This window comes from Myotis nattereri, assembly GCF_964212035.1.
Source record: "Myotis nattereri genome assembly, chromosome: 3".
Taxonomy (NCBI): domain Eukaryota; kingdom Metazoa; phylum Chordata; class Mammalia; order Chiroptera; family Vespertilionidae; genus Myotis; species Myotis nattereri.
The window spans coordinates 201,902,968-201,921,905 of NC_138077.1; the positions used below are offsets into that span (position 1 = coordinate 201,902,968).

At 59.0% G+C, this 18,938-nt stretch overlaps 1 protein-coding gene across 1 annotated transcript in view; it reads left to right on the forward strand.

The window, feature by feature from the left end:
* Window positions 1-5,490: 5,490 nt before the first annotated feature.
* The window catches only part of MYOM3 (myomesin 3), a gene marked incomplete at its 5' end in the record, with an annotated part of 49,749 nt that continues 36,301 nt past the window's right edge, over window positions 5,491-18,938 (forward strand). The window contains 10 exons of the mRNA XM_081087310.1: window positions 5,491-5,651; window positions 5,823-5,903; window positions 6,881-7,040; window positions 7,990-8,147; window positions 12,403-12,498; window positions 14,360-14,448; window positions 15,944-15,988; window positions 16,429-16,569; window positions 17,923-18,084; window positions 18,371-18,512. Of these exons, the coding sequence (XP_080943436.1) occupies window positions 5,491-5,651; window positions 5,823-5,903; window positions 6,881-7,040; window positions 7,990-8,147; window positions 12,403-12,498; window positions 14,360-14,448; window positions 15,944-15,988; window positions 16,429-16,569; window positions 17,923-18,084; window positions 18,371-18,512 (1,235 nt within the window). The remainder of the gene's footprint in view (window positions 5,652-5,822; window positions 5,904-6,880; window positions 7,041-7,989; window positions 8,148-12,402; window positions 12,499-14,359; window positions 14,449-15,943; window positions 15,989-16,428; window positions 16,570-17,922; window positions 18,085-18,370; window positions 18,513-18,938) is intronic.

Consider the following 18,938-nt stretch of genomic DNA (forward strand, 5'->3'; position numbering starts at 1 on the left):
GATCACCCCCTAACTGCCCTCCCCTGCCGGCCTGATTGCCCCCTAACTGCTCTCCCCTGCTGGCCTGATCACCCCTTACCGCCTCTGCCTTGGCCCCCACCACCATGGCTTTGTCTGGAAGGATGTCCGGAAGATGTCTGGTCTAATTAGCATATTACCCTTTTATTAATATAGATACACTGGCAGCAGCATACAAATAAAATAGTATAAAAAGTAAAAAAAAGAAAAAAAAAGAAAAGACAGAAATGGGCAGGAAACTGAGATTTTGGCTGAGAAATCACTTGTGTTCTCTCTCTCTCTTTCTCTCGCTCCCCCCACCCCCCAATGAGAGGCCCCAAGGCACCAGAAAGAGTGACAGGCACAGTGTTGCTGGGCCCCTGAGGCCCAGGGACAGCCTTCCCCAGACCTGGTCATCCCCTAGACCTGGCTCAGGGGTACCTCCCCGATCTCCCCTGTTGTAGCTGCCTGTCTCCGTCTAGATGCCTCCACATCATGGTCTTATCTTACTCACATCTGCCTTCTCAGTGGCCACCAGGCCTGGCAAAGGGCAGGTATGACCACTGCGAAGGAAAAGGATTGAGAGGGGGAGGGTGCAGGAAGGTTGGGAGGAAGGGTCCTGAGGAATTTGGACAGTGAAGAAGAGATGGCGTCCCCACTCCCTTCTGCCTGTGCCACGTCCCCACACACACATGACTGTGACCACACAGGCGCTGGGTGAGTAGCTGCTGGGGGTGGTAGAGAGACTAGAAGCCACATACCACGGCTGGTGTAGCTCAGTGGTTGAGCATCAACCTATGAACCAGGAGGTCATGGCTCAATTCCTGGTCAGGGCACATGCCTGGGGTGTGGGCTCGATCCCCAGTACAGGGCGTGCAGGAGGCAGCCGATCAATGATTCTCTCTCATCATTGATGTTTCTGTCTCTCTTTCTCTCTCCCTTCCTCTCTGAAATCAATATATTAAAAAAAAAAAAAAAAGCCACATACTTCCATTTTAGCCAGTGATGACTCTGAGCACATGCCTCCCACTGTCTTCGTGAAGTGAGGGTGCCCATCTCACTGTCCTTGTTTTTTAGGAGGGAATTAGATCAGAGGGGCTGGTGTCTTCCCCAAGGCCCTGGTCAGCGGCGGGAGAATTCAGATCAGAACTCCCGGCAGCTGGGAAACTCCCCTGATCCGCTCTCCATACAACCAGCCTGAGCTGTTCCCTCCTTCCACTCTCATGGGGGCTGGAGTTGGGCCGGAGGGACCCAGCCAGGACCCAGCCGAGCAGGAGGAGCCACTGGGGAGGCCGGGTGGGTGGGGACAGCTCCACCTGTTGCCGCTGCCTGAGCACTGCTGGCCGGAGGGAGCAGCCCGTCCCGCACAGTCCCCGTCCATTGTCATCGCTGTCTCAGCTGCTATATTTAAGGCCGTGCCGGCTCCAGCATCGCACTCTCCTCCCGTCCCCGCTGAGCCCAGGGCAAGAAGACACCAGGCATCCTCCGTCCTCTGGACTCTCCTCCCCACAGACGCCCAAGTGGACAGGCTGCCGCTGTGAGCACCTCCAGGGACAGGGTGGGAGGGACCCTCCAGGGAACCAGGCCCTCACTTCTCACTGGGAAGTGGGGTATGGGGTGTGGGGGGTGGAGTATGGGGTCTGGGGGGTGGGGTGTCGGGGGTGGGGGGTGGGGTGTGTGTGTGTGATGTGTGTGTGATGTGTGTGGGGAGTGTGTGTGGGAGGGGTGGGTGTGTGTGGTGTGTGTGTGTGTGGTGTGTGGGGGGTGTGTGTGTGTGTGTGGTGTGTGTGTAATGTGTGTGATGTGTGTGGGGTGTGTGGTGTGTATATGATGTGTGTGGCATGGTGTGTGTGTGTGTGTGTGTGTGTGTGTGTGTGCTGGAGAAGGAGCTGCTGGGAGATGTGGAAAGAGAGGGAGACATGTGCTTAGGCAGCACCCAGTGAAAGGGGGAGGGGAGCCTAGACATCTCCCTCCACCCCCTGCTGTGCGGTCGAGGTCTTCTGAGCTGAGCCCCTGTGATGCGAAAGCTGAGAAACAAAAGGCCCCTGGGGGTACCTGGGGGTGAGGCGCCTGCATGGCAGGGGCAGGGGGGCTGCAGGCCCAGCAAACCTAGGCCGTGCCCGGTCCTGCGTGACAGGGAGAGAGAGCCAGCCCGCTGGGCCCAAGCCACAGGCCAGAGGGCGCTCACCCAGCCTGGTCCCCGGCAGGAAACTGAGGCCCAGACAGGGCAGAAATGGTCTCCGTTGCTCAGAGCAAGGTCAGAATTCCTGCCTCTGAGACGCTGGTGGAGCCAGGGCAGGAAGACCGACAGGCTGTCTGCTCCGCCGGCAGGGCCCTCACAAAGCTGCACCCCCTCCCCCCCCACTCCTCCCCCCAGCACCTCTCCTCCCCCCAGCACCTCTCCTCCCCCCAGCACCTCCCCTCCCCCCAGCACCTCCCCTCCCCCCAGCACCTCTCCTCCCCCCAGCACCTCCCCTCCCCCCAGCACCTCTCCTCCCCCCAGCACCTCTCCTCCCCCCAGCACCTCCCCTCCCCTCCTGAGGACGGGGAGAGGCGCCTTGCCCCTCAGGGGCCGTGCAGCAGCAGGCTGAGGCTTGGGAGGCAAGTGGCCATGTGCAGGACCTCTAGCCCCAGCTTTGCCCCCCCCCCCCGCCACCCCGACCAGAGGGCAGGGGGGGTGCTCTCACCAGCCCTCACCCCACAGACCCCCCCCCCACCAGGCACACACAGCACCTGGGAAGGGGGCAGGGGAGGCTGTGCTCCTGATGCTTAATCCTGAGCTCAGTCAGCGCTTTAAAAAGAACCGATGGCTCATCCGCTAAAGCGGGCGTCTGGTTTCGGGGAGGCCCAGGAGGTCAGGGATGGGGGCCAGGCCCACCCACTGTGCTAATTGGGACGGAGCATGGGGAAGGGAGCCAGCCACTGACGCCAGGGAACGTGAAACCGCAGCGGCTGGGGCCAGGGCCACGGTGTCCCGGGAAAGCCGCCCCCCACCCCCACCCCCAGGTGGTACCTACAGCTCTCCTCTCGGCTGTGAGGAGCAGAGAGCAGGAGACAGCCGTTCTCTGGGTGAGAGAGACCCTCTTCCTCGGGGCGACCGGATGGGAACCCACGGGTGCTGCCCTGTTGTGTTCAGCCGAGGTCAGGGCATGAGGCCGAGGACCCGGGGCAGCCGTGGCCCCAGCAACACCCCTCCGTGGTCCAGTCCCTCTTGGGGGCTCTTTGTGGACACACAAAAGGAACAAACCTTCAGGAACTGGGAGGCCTCAGTGAGTGCCCACCAGGGGTGGCCTTTGGCGCCTGAGCCCCTGACACCCCACACAGGCCTCAGGCCCAGGGTCCCGGGGAGGCCAGTGGGCCCTCCTGCCATGAACTTAGAGACGTGGTCACTCAGCTGCCCTGTTCACACCAGGTCAGAACACACACACACATATGCACACACACACATACACACACATACATACACACACATACACACATACACACACACATACACACATATGCACACACATGCACACACACACACGCCCTTGGGGGGCGGGACCCCCAAAGCTGGGCCTCGTGGGAGCAGGCAGCACCAGGCTGAAGTGTTAGTCCCGTCTGCTTGCTTCTTCCTGTCCAAGGTCTGCATCAGGTCCAAGCCGGGCAAGGACCCTCGCAGGTCAGAGGCCTGCCCCCCAGAGCCCCCACCTGGAGAGCGTGTCAAAGCCGTTCAGGGAACTCCCCAAGCATCCCAGAGCCTCGGCCTCAGAGGGGCCGCAGGGGGGCACGGACCCACCTCTGGGAGGGGACTTAGCACAAGAACCCACAGCAGCGAGCGCGGGCCTCCTCACCTCTCTGGGTTCGCTCCCTGATCCCTGAGCCTCTTTCAGACCAATCTGACCCAACCCCACTGGGCACCACCTGGGGCCCAGACCTGAGCCTCCGGAATACAAGGGGGACCCCACTCCATTGTGACCCCCTTACAAGAAGAAAGGCCATGTGGCCCACTGTGTCCCCAGCCTCGGCCCAGGCCTGGCCCTGCGTAGATATGTGGCGTGGAGGTGGGGAGAGCTGAGTGGCGCAGACCCGGTGCCAGTCGTGGCCTCGCCACCGCCTGCTGAGCGGCCTTGGGCAAGCACCTCCCCTCCTTACAGGTAAAGTGGCTGATGACAGCGCCGCCGTGTGATTTGGATAATTGCAGGGACCGGGAACGATGCATCTGAAAACTCCTAACATGCAGCCTGGTCCACAGTGAGCACGTGCTGTGGTGACTTTTAATTCATTTACAACCTTGTTGAAGGTCAAGGTGCACAGATAGGAAGTAATTAAATGGTGAGAGGAGGCATTTTTTGAGTCAGAGCTAACTTGTCAAGTCCAGATACAAAGTACAAAAGGAATTAAAGGAGGGGAAGTCTAAGTCAGCGGTCGCCAACTTTTCGGACCTCATGGACCACCAGTGTCCACGGACCACCAGTTGGCGACCACTGTTCAAGTGGCCTGCAGTGTTTCAGCAGCGCTTAGAAAAAATAACGTGAATGTCTATCACTTGTAAGTACCTACTATGCGCCAGCCACTCATCAAACCTCTACAACCACCTAAGAGGTCCATAGACCCATTTTATAGATGAGGAACCAAGTCATAGAGCCGCAGTTCTCAACCTGTGGGTCGCGACCCCTTTGGCGGTCGAACGACCCTTTCACAGGGGTCGCCTAAGACCATCCTGCATATCAGATATTTACATGACGATTCATAACAGTAGCAACGTTACAGTTATGAAGTATCCACGAAAATAATTTTATGCTTGGGTCACAACATGAGGAACTGTATTTAAAGGGCCAGAAGGTTGAGAACCACTGTCATAGAGTCTTGCCCAAGGTCACACACTTGTAAACTGGAATGAGAAGCTGTGATCACAGTGGGGAGCGGGGCGGGGCGGGGGGCGGGCTGGCCCCAGAGTCTCCACACTCAGCCTTCGTGCTCACTGACGCTCACTTACGCATGCTCACATGCTCGGGTTGGGCTTTGAAGTGTGACTGAAAAAACAGCAGGAGGAGAAGATGCTCCAAGTGAGGAAACCAGTGAAGGCTGCGGGGTAGGACTGTGTGTGGCGAATGCAGGGAGAGCAGAGCAAGGACAGCTGCCCATCCTGGGTCTAGAACACCCCTTGGACATTACAGCCATCAATCATCTGGGAAGCTGGGGCCCAGGGAAGGCAAGGACAGGGTTGCGGCTGGAAGCCTGATCCCCAAAGCGGGGCTCTACTCACTGAGCTGGGGAAGGCGGGGGGTGGCGGATAAGCCAGGCTCGGGGCACAAAGTCCGCCTCCGTCAGCTTGGGCGAGGCCCTCTCCCTCTCAGGCCTCCGTTCCCCTCCTGCCCACGGGAGAGAGAACCCCCACCCCGCCACCCACCAACCTCCCCGAGATGCTGGGACCACGTGGGGAAGGGATGGGCCCACGCCTGGTGGAGTGACCCTGCGGCCTTGGCTTGGCAGGTTGTCGTTTTCGCAGCCATGACTCTGCCCCACGGCCCTGGAAATGTGGGGGAGCCCCAGCCCCCACAGGCCGTGGAGGTCCACAGGGTGGAACGCCGCCAGGAGGAGGAGCAGAAGGAGCAGCGGCAGCACAGCCTGCACATGGGCTCCTCGGTGCAGAGGCGCACCTTCCGCAGCAGGTGGGAGCATCAGGGACCCCGCCCCGGCCACTGCCCTACCCCTGGGGTCCCTAGTCCGAGGGGGAAGGCACAGCCATGCCTCCTAGTCGCTTGGGTGGAGGTGGGTAGCTGCAGCCCTAAACTCGGGGAGCCCCAGCCAGACCCCACCATTGCCTCTCTCTCTCGGGGCAGTGAGGAAGAGTACCAGTTCAGCGCCGCAGACCACGCCCTCGCAGCCGCCTTGGCCCTCACAGCCTCCTCCGAGATGTCTTGGTAAGTGAAGCGACCTTTCCAGAGAGCCCTGGGCTCAAAGGGGCCATCCCATCCAGGCCCCACCTCCCTCCTGGGCTCCCACTCTGCGCTGAAAGCTGCCCACAGTGACACATCTAGACTAAAGGGGCTAGCTAGACCAAGGTCAAAGCCCAGGATGTCTGACCACAAAGCCCACCTCGCCACCCTGAGTCCACAGGCAGGCGTGAGGGACCATCCCCGAGAGAGAGGGTGGGGATCCACCCTTCCCCAGCCGGCTGCACATGGTGCGGGAGGGGCTGGGGAGCTGAGGAGCATGTAAAGGAGCCCCAAGTTTCAGACACGAGTCCCAAGACTGGAAAGGCCTCTGAGTGTGAGAACATCAGGGAGCCGCGCCCTGGGCTGGGAGGCCTGGGTCCTGGTCCTGGCTGACCTGAAGCAAGTCACTGAGCCGCAGGTGTCTGTCCTGTCGAATGGCGAGACTAGCCCGGCCAGTGTGGCTCAGTAGTTGAGCGTCGACCTATGAGCCAGGAGGTTGTGGTTCGATTCCCAGCCCAGGCACATGCCCACCCCCAAACAGAGCAGCAGCTGCCGGGTTGAGGCTCAGTTCCCAGGAGGGGGCCTGCCGGAGGCAGCCGATTGATAATTCTCTCTCTTCATTGATGTTTCTTCCTCTCCCTCTCCCTTCCTCTCTGAAATCAATAAAATATATTAAAAAGAAATAAATAAAATAAAATGGCAAGACTAGTGCCTGTCCACTTAGTTGCAGTGAAAACAGGAGGGACGATGGTTTGTGAAAGGGCCTTGCAAACCATATTGAGAGCAGCTATTATGCACCTTCTGTAAGCAGGGCCCATGCACGGTATTTTGGAGGCAAGAGAGGATTAAAAGTTGCTCTTGTCCTCAAGGAGCGTAAAATACAGGTGGCAATGCTGGGCGTGGGGATGGCACTGCCCTTCCCCACGCTGGGTCCTCAGCCACTGAGTCCTCTGTCGCCACAGGGAGGCCCAGCTGAGGCGCCAAACCTCCACCGTGGAGCTGGAGGAGCAAGGACAGAGGCACGTGGGCTTCGGCAATGACCTGGAGAGGACGGACATCGCCTTCCTCCGGACCCAGTGGCTGCTGCGCCAGAGCCGCGACCGGAAGGCGCTGAGACGGCGGGTGAGGGGATGGGCTGGGGACCCCAGGGGCCTGAGGCCTGGGACCCATCACATGCCACCCACCTCACTCTACCCCCTTCTCTCTCTTTTTTAAAAATATATTTTATTGATTTCAGAGAGGAAGGGAGAGGGAGAGAGAGAAACATCAATGCTGAGAGAGAATCATTGATCAGCTGCCTCCTGCACGCACCCTACTGGGGATCGAGCCCGCAACCCAGGCACGTGCCCTGACCGGGAATCAAGCCGTGACCTCCTGGTTCATAGGTTGGTGCTCAACCACTGAGCCACACCAGCTGGGCTCTCTACCCGCTTCTCAAGAAGCAGCTGGACATCAGGAAAGAACCCCGGCCCTGGACGTGGACCTGGGTTTGAATCCCGGTGCCCCATCCCCAGCTGTGTGACCTTAGACGAGGCACTGATTCCTCCTGAGGCTTTCTCGTCTTCAAAATACATGTCTGTGGTTGTACCAGCCCCGTGCTGAGATGTGAATTAAATGAGACTGAGCTTCTAACGTCACTTTCCCAGGGCCCAGAACTCAGCAGGCCCTCGGGAAATCTATTCCTGAGAAATGTCAGGGGTTGAAGTCACACTCTGTACCCCCTCCCTGGGCAGGAGAACAATGCCCATGGTTTTCACATATTAACTCATTGGATCCTCACTCCAGCCCCACAGGAGGGCGGGGGAATGTTATTATCAGCCATTTTGCAGAAGAGGAACCTGCGGACTTGCCTATGGTCTCACAGCTAGGAAGTGGCAGAGGTTGGCCGTGACCCTGGCCCGCTAGGTCCACGGGTCATGGGCCGCACTGCCTCTCCGATGCTGCTGAATGCTCCAGCTCCCGTGGATCTGACTCCAGAGCCGGGTGTCGGGAGAGGTGGCTGTGAAGATGGGGGGGGGGGGGGAGTTGGTGCCCAGGCTCAGAGCGGTCACAGACCTGCTCCTGCCTCCAGACAGAGGAGAAGGTTCGGGAGGCCAAAGAGCTGAGGGAGCTGTGTTCCGGCCGCGGGCCCTGGTTCTGGATCCCACTTCGCTCCCACGCCGTCTGGGAGCGCACCACGGTCCTGCTGACCTGCACCATCCAGGCCTCGCCAGCACCCCAGGTCACCTGGTAAGACACTGGGGCCGGAGAGAAGGGCCCTCGCCTCATCTCTATGGTTACGTGAGTGTGAGTTCCTTACTCCCAACATCCTCCAGGAGCCCTGTCCCTCCCGCAGCAGTTCCTGCTGCCTTAGAAAAGCTGCAGCCCTGCCCAACCCCAACCACCCCCGCCCCCCCGCCCCAAACAGAGCAGCAGTTGTTGGGGAGGCTCAGAAGGGGGTATTCTTAGCTGCCTCCCAGCCAGCCTGGGGCTAGAAGACTGAGCCACCAGGGAGCCAGCACTTGTAAAAATACGATTCTGGTGGCATGAGAAGGCAGCTGCTCCCAGCTGGGGATCTCCAGGATTAGAGGATGATGGCAGGAGGCAGGGAAGGGGGCAGGGAAGCAGGGGAGGAGGCAGGGAGGGCAGGGGCCCTACAAGGAGGAACTCAGGCCTGGAGTGGAAACCCTTCACTCGAGGCCTAGCTCTCTCTCCCTCTACTAACTCACTGTGTGATCTTAGCTACATCTCTTAATCTCTCCAGTCCTGCCTCAGTTTCCTATTCTGTAAAATGGGTTGAAGACCTCCTGTCCAGCTTGCATGTGCTGAGGATCTAATGCCACAACAATGTGGACGCTCTCAGAACTTGAAAGGTGCTCGAAAAGCAGATGTCATTCCTGGGGGATGGCAGGTGTCTCCTGAACAAGCTGGTGGAGATGGGATTGGGCATGGCCATGTTCAGGGTCTCGGTTCTACAACTGAAGGAGGCGTGTCCTTCACACAGCTGAGCCCACTGCTTCCTGAGTTCCCCTGAGTCTAAGGCCCATTATCACTCACAGTGGAAGATGAGTAAGGGTTTTCAGCCAATATTTACAAGCAAACTCTGTCCCAGGCCCTGACGCGGGCACCGTGGTATAGAAATGACTCAGACACAGCCTCACCTGGGGGAACTCTCAGCCCAGAAGAGAAACGTCGACACACAGAGAAATGAATTCATGAGTGACGTTTGAGCTAAAAGCGTGAAGGTGAAGAGGAGGAAGTGGCTACCTCCACCTGGAGGATCCAGGAAGGTTTCTCGGAGGAGGTGCCACATAAGCCAGATCTAGAGGGTGAACAGACCATGGTCTAGTAGGAGAGAGAAGATAAGCACACAAAAAACGAGGTCACAAAAGAAAAAGCAACATCTAATACTTGAACCCGCTTTTCGTTGACTCAGCACTTTTCTCTCATTTGAGCCTCGAGGCCACCCATGAGGGAGGGACTATTGTCCCCATTTCATAGATGAAGATATCAAGGCTCAGAGAGGCCATGTGTCCTAGGATTCAAATTCAGGTCTTTTGCCTTCCAGCCCATAGCTCTTTCCACAGCTGAGAGAGTAGGAACGTCATAATTATAGTTCTTTTTCTTTTTTTTTCTTTAAAGCACATATAGTGCTTTAGAAGTCAGAGAAATAGAGAGCGCTTAGGCCAGGAGCACTCAAAAAAGGCATCTTGAGGGTGTTGACACTGGGGCAGGCCATTGCCAGGTGGCATTCATTCAAACAAGTGTGCCAGGCACCATGCAGGGAACTGGAATGCTGTGGGGTCCAAAGCAGTGCCTGCCTGCAAGTTTCTGATCCCATAGGAGGACCGTGTCCGACAGCTGGGCTGGGTCAAGTGGGGGTCAGGCCTCAGCTGTCCTGGCCCGGCAGCCAGCCCTGCCCTGCCCACCCTGGCACTGAGGCCCACCTCGAAGACATTCTGTGAGAGCCTCTCGACAAGGGGCTTGTTTCTACCCCTGCCAGCACTGTTGCCACAGCAGGGCGACGTTGCCACAACAGCATTCCTTGTTTGTAAGGGGTGGGAGCCAGGCCAGGCCCACCTCCCGCTGCAGGGACTCAGGTGGCGTCTGTGGCTCCTGGCTTCGGGGGCTGGTTTCCCATCATCAATCACCTCCCACAGGGCCACACGTCATCCTGGGATTGGCCTCCAGAGCTCTGTCCAGGCCCCAGGAGAGACCCAGCCCGCAGGCCGGGAGGAAGATCCTGGCCCACCAGGCTTGTCAGGAGAGTCCTTCATTCGGCAATTATTGAGCACTTCCTGAATGCAGGGCCAACAACAGGGCAGGGTAGGCGAGGCCCCCGTCCGGCCATGTTAATGCTGCAGAAGCGGGCCCTGGACATGATTCTACCAGGTTCCAGAATCAATCTCCTAGGCCGAGCAGCCTTAAAAATTAAAATCTAACACCAAATATGTAAAGAAAAATATAAACTTTGATAACTCTTTTATGTGGCCATCTCTAAGCCAGGCTCTGGGCTGGGCGTCTGCCCTCACTGTCTCATTTAATGCTGTTTTATGATTGGCTGCCACTTGGGCTCATCAGCATAGCCCATGCCAACGAGGGCCCACTGTACAGGCAGGAGAAGCCCAGAGAGAGGGCGAGATGAGCACCGCGGTCCCTGGCGGTCCAGGTCATTCCCAGAGCTGGCCAGGCTGAGGTGTCTGGAATGTTCCGATGGCGCGGCGAGGGAGGGACTGACCTTGGCCCCCAAGCCTGGGAGAGGTGGAGAGACTGGGCATGCAGAAGAGGCACCACCTCCCCACAGAAGACCTAGTTGGGTTCCTTTCAGAAGAGGGTGTAGCCTGAGGTTTATGTGGTAGAGCGTGGGCAGGGCACTGTTTGGTTGCCATGGAGACAAACAGGGCAAGGCGTGGGAGAGCCAGGTCCAAGGAAGGCAGCGCACTGAGGCCAGGGTGCCCTCTCTCGGCTGAGGCCTGCTGTCAACTGCAACCACCACTGGGGCAGACTGTCCATGCAACAGCCTCGTGGTCGCAGAGGGGCCCAGAGAGGGGGACTGACTTGCCCGAGGTCACACAGCAATATGTGTCAAGGCCTCGTAACCTTCACAGACTTTCATCTACCAGCCCTGACTCAGGCTCCAGACCTCCCGCAATGGCCTATGGACAGAGGCAAGACCATCACCTCAGAAGGGAAAGCAGGACCCAGTGTGCACAGGAGACAAGCAGCGGCATCCAGGGGCAGAGGGGACCCGCTGGGCCACCCTTGGGAATCACCTGAGTGTTTCAAGCACACCGATGCCCAGGTCCCACCTCCAGAAATTCTGATTCTAATTCTGGGATGCAGCCTGGGCATGGAGAGTTTTTTGTTTTGTTTTTAATATATTTTATTGATTTTTTACAGAGAGGAAGGGAGAGGGATAGAGAGTTAGAAACATCAATGAGAGAGAAACATCGAGCAGCTGCCTCCTGCACACCCCCAACTGGGGATGTGCCCGCAACCAAGGTACATGCCCTTGACTGGAATCGAACCTGGGACCCTTCAGTCCGCAGGCCGATGCTCTATCCACTGAGCCAAACCGGTCAGGGCAAGTTTTTTAATGGTTTAAATAGATAGTTTATTTTTCTTCCATAAAAGTGTCTGATGTAGACAGGGTGGGGCTGCCGTGGCAACTCGGCTCCCGGGTTACTCAGGGATCAGGCCTGGTCTTCCCTCTGCCAGACGGCAGTCATCCCGGCCACAGTCTGCCTCGGGGTGGAAGGGAGATGACACAGAAAGGGGCGGGAGCAGCCACCTGGCACCTGTTTTCCTTTCTGTTGACAAGACTCAGTCGCATGGCTACACCTACCAGAAAAAGAGGCTAGGAAAGATGCTCTATAGTTAGAGGCTCAGGGATCATTTCTGTCCCTTTAGAATAAGAGGAGAATGTCTGTAGGAGAATAATTCGTAGTTTCTGATGCAAATTCCCAAATTCTTATGTTTCAAATCTGGGCATGGAGATTTTTAAAGTTGCCTCTAGTGTCTCAAGAGTCAAGATAAAGAGCCGCTGTTCTGAGGGGTCGGCAGGGAGGGAGGTTAGGGATGGGGGTTCCTTCCTTGGCCACCCGCCTCAGAGGAGAGAAAATCTAGGGCCTATTCCCTGGAGGTACCCCGATATGGGGAGGAGCAGCTATCCCTAGTTACAGGCCCCCTCTTCTCTGTTCTCTGCCCCCCAGTAGAGGAATGAACTCGAGAGCACCTATAATGTTCAGGGCGCTGGAGAAAAGCTTTCCACATCTTATCCCATTTAATCAGTGTAACAACCCTTCAAAGTTGGTTGCCTTGCTTACACCCATTTCTCAGATGAGAACAACCGAGGTTCAGATCAGTGAACGTGCTGCCCAGGATCACACAAGTGAATAAGCAGCACAACGCTGAGGTTGGAACCCAGGTCCGAGAGACTCCAAATCCTTCCCGCTCGCTGGAAACCACACGGCCCGCCGCAGCTCGATGTACTGTGTCTCCACAGGTACAAAAATGACATGCAAATCGATCCCCGCCTCTTCCCGCCTGGAAAGTACCGAATCACCAACAACTACGGGCTGCTGACCCTGGAGATTAGGAGGTGAGACAGAGCCATGAGCCCCAGGCCCCATACCCCTGAAGCAGGATTCCCAACCCTTCCTGGGAGCTGTTTCCTGGGCGCGCAGCATCTTCAGAAGTGTCTGGGGTGCTTGTTAAAACACCAATTCGTGGAAGGACTCTCCTCTCACCCCCAGAGATTCAGATGAAGTAGGTGTGGAGTGGGGGCCAGGAATCAGTGTGTAACACGCACCCCCATGGGGTTCAAATGCCTTGGAATACACAACAAGAAGCGTGGGCCAGAGGCTAGTAGCAAGGACTGAATGCTGAGCGAGGCAAGTTGGGAGAGCTCCTTGCTGGGGGAGAGAAACCACAAATCCTTACACACACACGTGCATGCACTCACACACACACACACACACGTGCATGCACTCACACACACACACACGTGCATGCACTCACACACACACACTCACACACACAAGTGCCAGGGGAAGCAGTTGGAAGGGAGAGGTAGACAGGCCTTTCGGGAGATGGTGAGTCTAAAGGAAGGTTTTGCAGGAAGGGGCCACGTGTGGCGGGGAAGGCACATGAGCAGTCCCCAAGTAGCATGACTCATGGGCTGCCACGTGCTGATTCCTACCAGCGCCAAGCCCTGTGCTCGGTGCTGCACAGTCAGGGGCAGCGCCCACCGCTGTTCTTGCAGGGAAGCCTGTGGCAGGTGAGGAGACAGAAGCTGCGAGAGGTCAGGGTCCTGCACAGCTTTCACAGGGCAGGCCCGGGGTTTGAGCGAGTCCCTCCATCTGGGTTCCTCCCCATACACCAAACCCTCTACTCCAGGGGTCCTCAAACTACGGCCCGCAGGCCACCTGCGGCCGCCGAAAACATTCATCCGGCCCACCGGGTGTTTTTGCCACCGCTGCCTGTCCTGCTTAGCAGCTGGCTTGTCCCGGGCCCGCAGTGCGCATGTGTGGAATGTCTGAGGGACAGGGAACTGGCCCCTGTTTAAAAAGTTTGAGGACCCCTGCTCTACTTCAACCAGCTGGGGCTTCAGAGACACGGGTGTGATCCGGACACTGATCCTACCCTCCGAAGCAATGGAGGGGCACACGGATCAACACCTGGCCATACAATGCTACAGAGGGAGGTGTTCCTGGGCTGCGAAGCCAGGGAAGGCAGGCAGGCCTGGGGGTGGGGGTGGAGGGTGCTTGTAGAGGCAGGTGGGACTGGCCCTCAAAACAAGAAGGATTCCTGCCCTGAGCTGCCAGGGGGGTAGAGGGGACACCGAGGGGCCTCTCTGCTGGCTGATGGGCCCCAGATGGGCCACATCCTGCCAACTACTCTGTCACTAGGTGCCTCTGGGATGGAGCTGCGAACATGACAGGGTTGGCCTGGGTGGTGGGGAGACCTGGGCCTGAGATTGAGAACACCTGGGCATCGGGCCCAGTTCTGCCACGGGCTGGCAGCGTGTCTCGGCAAGCCTGTGCCCGGAGCCTGCTCCAGGCCTCTGATCTGCAGGTGTTGATGGGGAAGGCCATGACTGGGAGAGGGCTTTCTGCCCTAAAGCTGGTTGAATTCCAGTTGCTGTGTGACTCTGGGCTCGGCACCCAACCTCTCTATTCCTGCTGCGTCGGCAATAACCATCATCGCTTCAGAGCACTGTCACCTGAGAGGGGTTAGGTGCTGTCAGCTCCCCAGTTCCCAGAGGTGGACACGGCATGGAGGGGGCAGTGGCCAGCCCACAGGCACACGGCGTTTCAGAGGTGGAGCCGAGCCAGAGCCGGAAGTCTCCCCAGCCCCAGGCCTCCCCGTTAAGCCCCACCTTTCGCACCCGCAGCTGGGGACTTGGGTTTCCCAGGGAGCCCAGCAGTCTTGGGGGGCACCTCTCCCTCTCCCCCCCTCAGGTGCACCATGGAGGACACAGGCACCTACACGGTGAAGGTGAAGAACGCCCACGGCCAGGCCTCCTCCTTCGCCAAAGTCCTTGTCCGCAGTAAGTCCTCCCGCGCCCACCGGCCAGGCCGGCCCACAGCACACCCAGGATGAGCAGATGAGGACCTGAGTCTGCGGTCAGGCTCCGGGAAGGGCCCCGGCGCAGGGGTATTCGGCCTGGGATCAGGTGACCAGGGCAGCCAAGGAGATGCTTGCTTCCCTGGGTTCTTTGGAGCAAGTGAGAGTCCCTGCCCTCAGCCTGCACGTCCTAGACAGCCGTCTCCGAAGAGCGCTTGTCCTGCCGGGCTGGGCTTGGGTCCAGGTCCAGCTCAGGGCCTCTGAGGGTGACCTGACCCCACCTGCCCTGCTGAGGGCTCCTCAGGGGCAAAGGCCAAACCCTACCAACTCCCTCCTGACTCCACTGCCCCATTTGGCTGTGCCCAGAATCAAGCCCAAGGTCAGGCTTCAGGCCCCGCCCCCTCTGCCCGCCCATCCTCCCCTCACTTCCTCCAGGTCCTGCTTCCCTCTCCATCACGGCCAGCGACTTCGGATCCACCAGGCGTCTTCTTGGCCCCCAGACTCCGGCCAGGTTCTCACTAAGACCACCCTCTGCCTGCCAGCCCACCCGCCCCTGCTCTCACCTCCGTGGCATCTGTGGGGGTCCTCGCGGGAGGCCTCGGGCGGCGAGGCCGGCGCTCTATGTTCTCATCCTGAGTCTTCCACTGACTCTGTGCGACCTCGGGCAGCAGGTCCAGGACCGCTTCCCGGGGGCCAATGCCACAGGACAGCTTCCCGCTGGTTGGGCGATTATACCTGAGTTTGCTCATCTGTCTGAGGGGGTTATAAGGGCACCAGCCCGCAGGCCTAGTGTGGAATTAAGTTAATATGCGGCACGTGGTACTTACTATGTGACCAGAAGCGTCCTTACTATCCTCTGGTGTCTGTGCCAATAGCTATTTGGATTTCACCCTTAAGCCCCCTGATGGCTCCCTTAGCACTGCCCATCCCCTCACCCCCCACCCCACCCCGAAACCCTGGTCTGACCAGGCTCTACCTCTATGAAGACTGTGTGATCCTGGCCGAGAGTCGGGCAAGGGAAGGAAGCCATTTATTTATTTACTTATTTAAAAAGTTTTATTGATTTCAGAGAGGGAGAGAGAGAGAATCATTGGCGTTGCCTCCTCCTGGGGATGGAGCCCGCAACCCGGGCATGTGCCCTGACCAGGAATTGAACCGTGAGTTCCTGGTTCATAAGTGGACGCTCAACCACTCAGCCAGCCAGCTGGGCAGGAAACCCTTTATTGAGTGCCTCTGGCTGAGGGCTTTGTTCACGTGAATTCACTTGTTCAGAACCCCACCACCACCAGATCAGAATCGCAGTCCCCATTTTACCGAGGTAGAAACTGAGGCACAGAGGGGTGAAGGAGCTTTCCCAGAGCCCAAGGGGGAGCCCCTCTGTTGAGCAGGACTCAAACCCACACCAAGGGCCATGCTACCGCAATCTAGCAGGAACGTGGGTCTGAACTGCCTCAGACTCCGCGTGCTCTGCTTTTCAGCTTACCTGGGGAAGGATGCCGGCTTCGACTCGGAGATCTTTAAAAGTAAGGAGGCTGGGGGAGGGCCGAGCCTTGGGGGGGAGGGGGTCTGGGACTTCTCATCAGGCCGCCCACAGCCCCCCTTTAGAATACAGCCGTCCATTGCCCACTAAGGAATGTCCCCATGGGTTTGCCTCTGAGCTGTTAACATTTGCAGGCTGGTTTCTGGGGGTCCCAAGGCAGCTGCGGAGTTGCCCAGTGGCCAAAACGGAGCGAAAAGGGCAAAGGCAAAAAGACAAATGGGGCAGTTGCTCTTTCGGCTCATCTGGTCCCACCTAGATCATCTCTCCCCCACGCCAGGACCAGGCCCCCCTCCTCGTTAAAAGCACCTCAAGAACTGTGACTAGAGAGTGGGGACACCCCAGAAGGGTCCTTGCTCCCACCCAAGCCCCAGGCCAGGCCGGCGGCCTCAGGAGACTTCTGTCCTCAATGTCGGACCCTCTTAGGACTGACGTTCGGCCCCAACGTGGACTTCACCTCGGTGCTGAAGCCGGTCTTCGCCCGCGAGAAGGAGCCCTTCTCCCTGACCTGCTCATTTTCAGAAGACGTATTAGACGCGGAGCAGAACATTCAGTGGTTCCGAGACGGTAGGACCCCCGTGCCGGGCCCCAGCCTTCGGAGGCAGACGTGGAAGGGGGACTGCAGCCCTGGCTCCATGGCCAACCCTGGGCCCCGAGCATCCGTGTGGCAGGGCAGGGCGTTCAGGGGCCCTCGGCCTGGGGGGAGGGAGGAAGCCACTGCCCGCGGAGAGCCCGCCATGGTCAGGCCCTGGCTCGGCCCTAAGAGTGAGCGATGGCACCCACAGCCCCGGGAACAGAGGCCAAGGCCAGGGGCCAGGAGGGCACGAGGGGGTTCAGGGCAGCTTGTGACAGTCGTGCAGGGCTTTGCAGAGTCCGGGGGTGGGTGCTGGTGAATAAACACCACCCAGGAGCTGGAAGACCCGGGTGGCACAGGCAAGGCTGCAGAAGGCTGGTCAGATACGGCAGAGAGGTGCCCGGCCTGGGAGGAGGACGGCTGGACCTCCTCCCCACCTGTGACCAGGCCCACAGCCAAAGGACAAGGAATACAGCCGCCCCCACCCCACCCCAGCAGGGCAGCTCTGAGCCGGGCAGGCTGCACCTGCCAGGACAGGAGGGGCAGAGGAGGGGAGGGGCCACGGGGAGCCCCGAGGAACAGCTGCAATAACCAGTGTAGATGTTTTCCCAGCCCGTGGGTCCTCCAGAATAGAGGTGCCGACAGGAGGGAGGGGCCTGGGAGTGGGATAAAGAGCAGGACGGCCCAACAGCGTGGCCCTGGGGCGGGGCCCACGCCCTGAGTCCCAGAGCCCCTTCCTCAGTCCCCATTCCTCTCCCTAAGGTCCCACCCACTGAGTCCCCATTCTCCTCGATGACCCCTACGCCCCAGTGAGCCCTCTACCCTCCTCACTGCCACCCCAGCTCTCTCAATGAGCCCCACCTCTTTTCTGAACCCCCTCAACAAGCCCTCACTCCCTTCATTCAGTCACTATCCCCCCTCACTGAGCTCCCATCCCTTCCTAGATCCCCAGCCCCTTCTGTGGGTCCCCGGTCCCCTCACAGAGCCCCTGACCCTCACACAGGCCCCATCTCTTGTTTTCACTTTCTCACAGAACCTCCAACTACTCACTGAGCCACCCACCCAGCCGTTTCCCTAAATCCTCATTTCCCTGGTTGAGGTCCCAAACCCCTTCCCTGGGCCCTGCCCCACCCCCAAGCCTTCTGGAGAGCTCAGTGGCCACCTTAGCAAAGCCCTGGAGGCCACCTCCCCCTCCCAGACTCCCCAGCTGAGCCTCAGGCTATCACCACGCCAGCCCCACCTCTGCCTGGACCCCCCCCCCCCACCGCCCCCTGCAGGGCATCTGCAGGTTCCCAGGTGAGGCCGGGATCCCCCATGAGCTCACACAGGACCCCTCTCCTCATCAGGGAGGCGGATGAGGTCCTCAGGACGCCGGCAGACCCTCTATGCAGACCGCCAGGCGTCCCTGCAGGTGTCCTGCGCCTACAAGGAGGACGAGGGGCTCTACACAATCCAGGTGCCTTCGCCCCTGGGGCCCCGGGAGCAGAGCACCTACGTGTTTGTGAGAGGTGAGTGGGGGCAGGGCAGAGGGCCCGCTGAAGCCCAGAGACCAATTGTCCACATGCGAGGTGTAGAGTGGCCCCCAGTAGTCCCCCAACCCAGATGCTGTGGTTTGAGAGGAGGACGCTATTATTCGGGTCCTGGTCTTCAAGATCAGCTCTGAGCCCCTGGACGGGGAACAGAAGAGGATGTTGGGCAGGCATGGGAGGGAGCCGCTGCCCAGTGGACATGGACTGGAAGAGCCTCCCCATCCCCTCTCTCCCCGTCCGCCCTCTCACCCCACCCGGGTTTCAGATGCTGCAGCAGAGAACATGGGGGCCCCGGGCTCCCCCCTGAACGTCCTGTGCCTGGATGTGAACAGAGACTGCCTCATCCTGACCTGGACCCCGCCCAGTGACACTCGGGGCAGCCCCATCACCGGCTACTCCATTGAGCAGTGAGTCAGCCGCCTGAGTGGAGAGTCCCTGGCGGGGAGGGTCGCCCTCTGCCTGGCTGTGAGGACAAGAATGGGGCCAGAGGAGAGGAAGCCCCATGCCTAGTCTCCGAACAGGGCAGAAGGTCAACTGTGCTGCTCACTTTAGGGGCAATAAAAGGGTGTTCAGTGAAACTCCACCCTGGAGTCAGCTGCTGGCCTCTGGATTGTTTACAGTAAGGGGGTGGGGGTGAGGAAAGTGGGGGAGGGTGGGGGGGGGACATTAAGTGCCTGAAACCCGACACATGTGCCCTTGTTGACTGTTTCCCTTCCTGAGTGACAGACAGAGTGGCTGTGACCCCAGAGGGAGGGGCACACCAGGCAGGGGAGGCCCCAGGACACCCGCCTCCTTAGCGCCGCCAGCTCTGAGGCCCAAACCTGACGCAACAC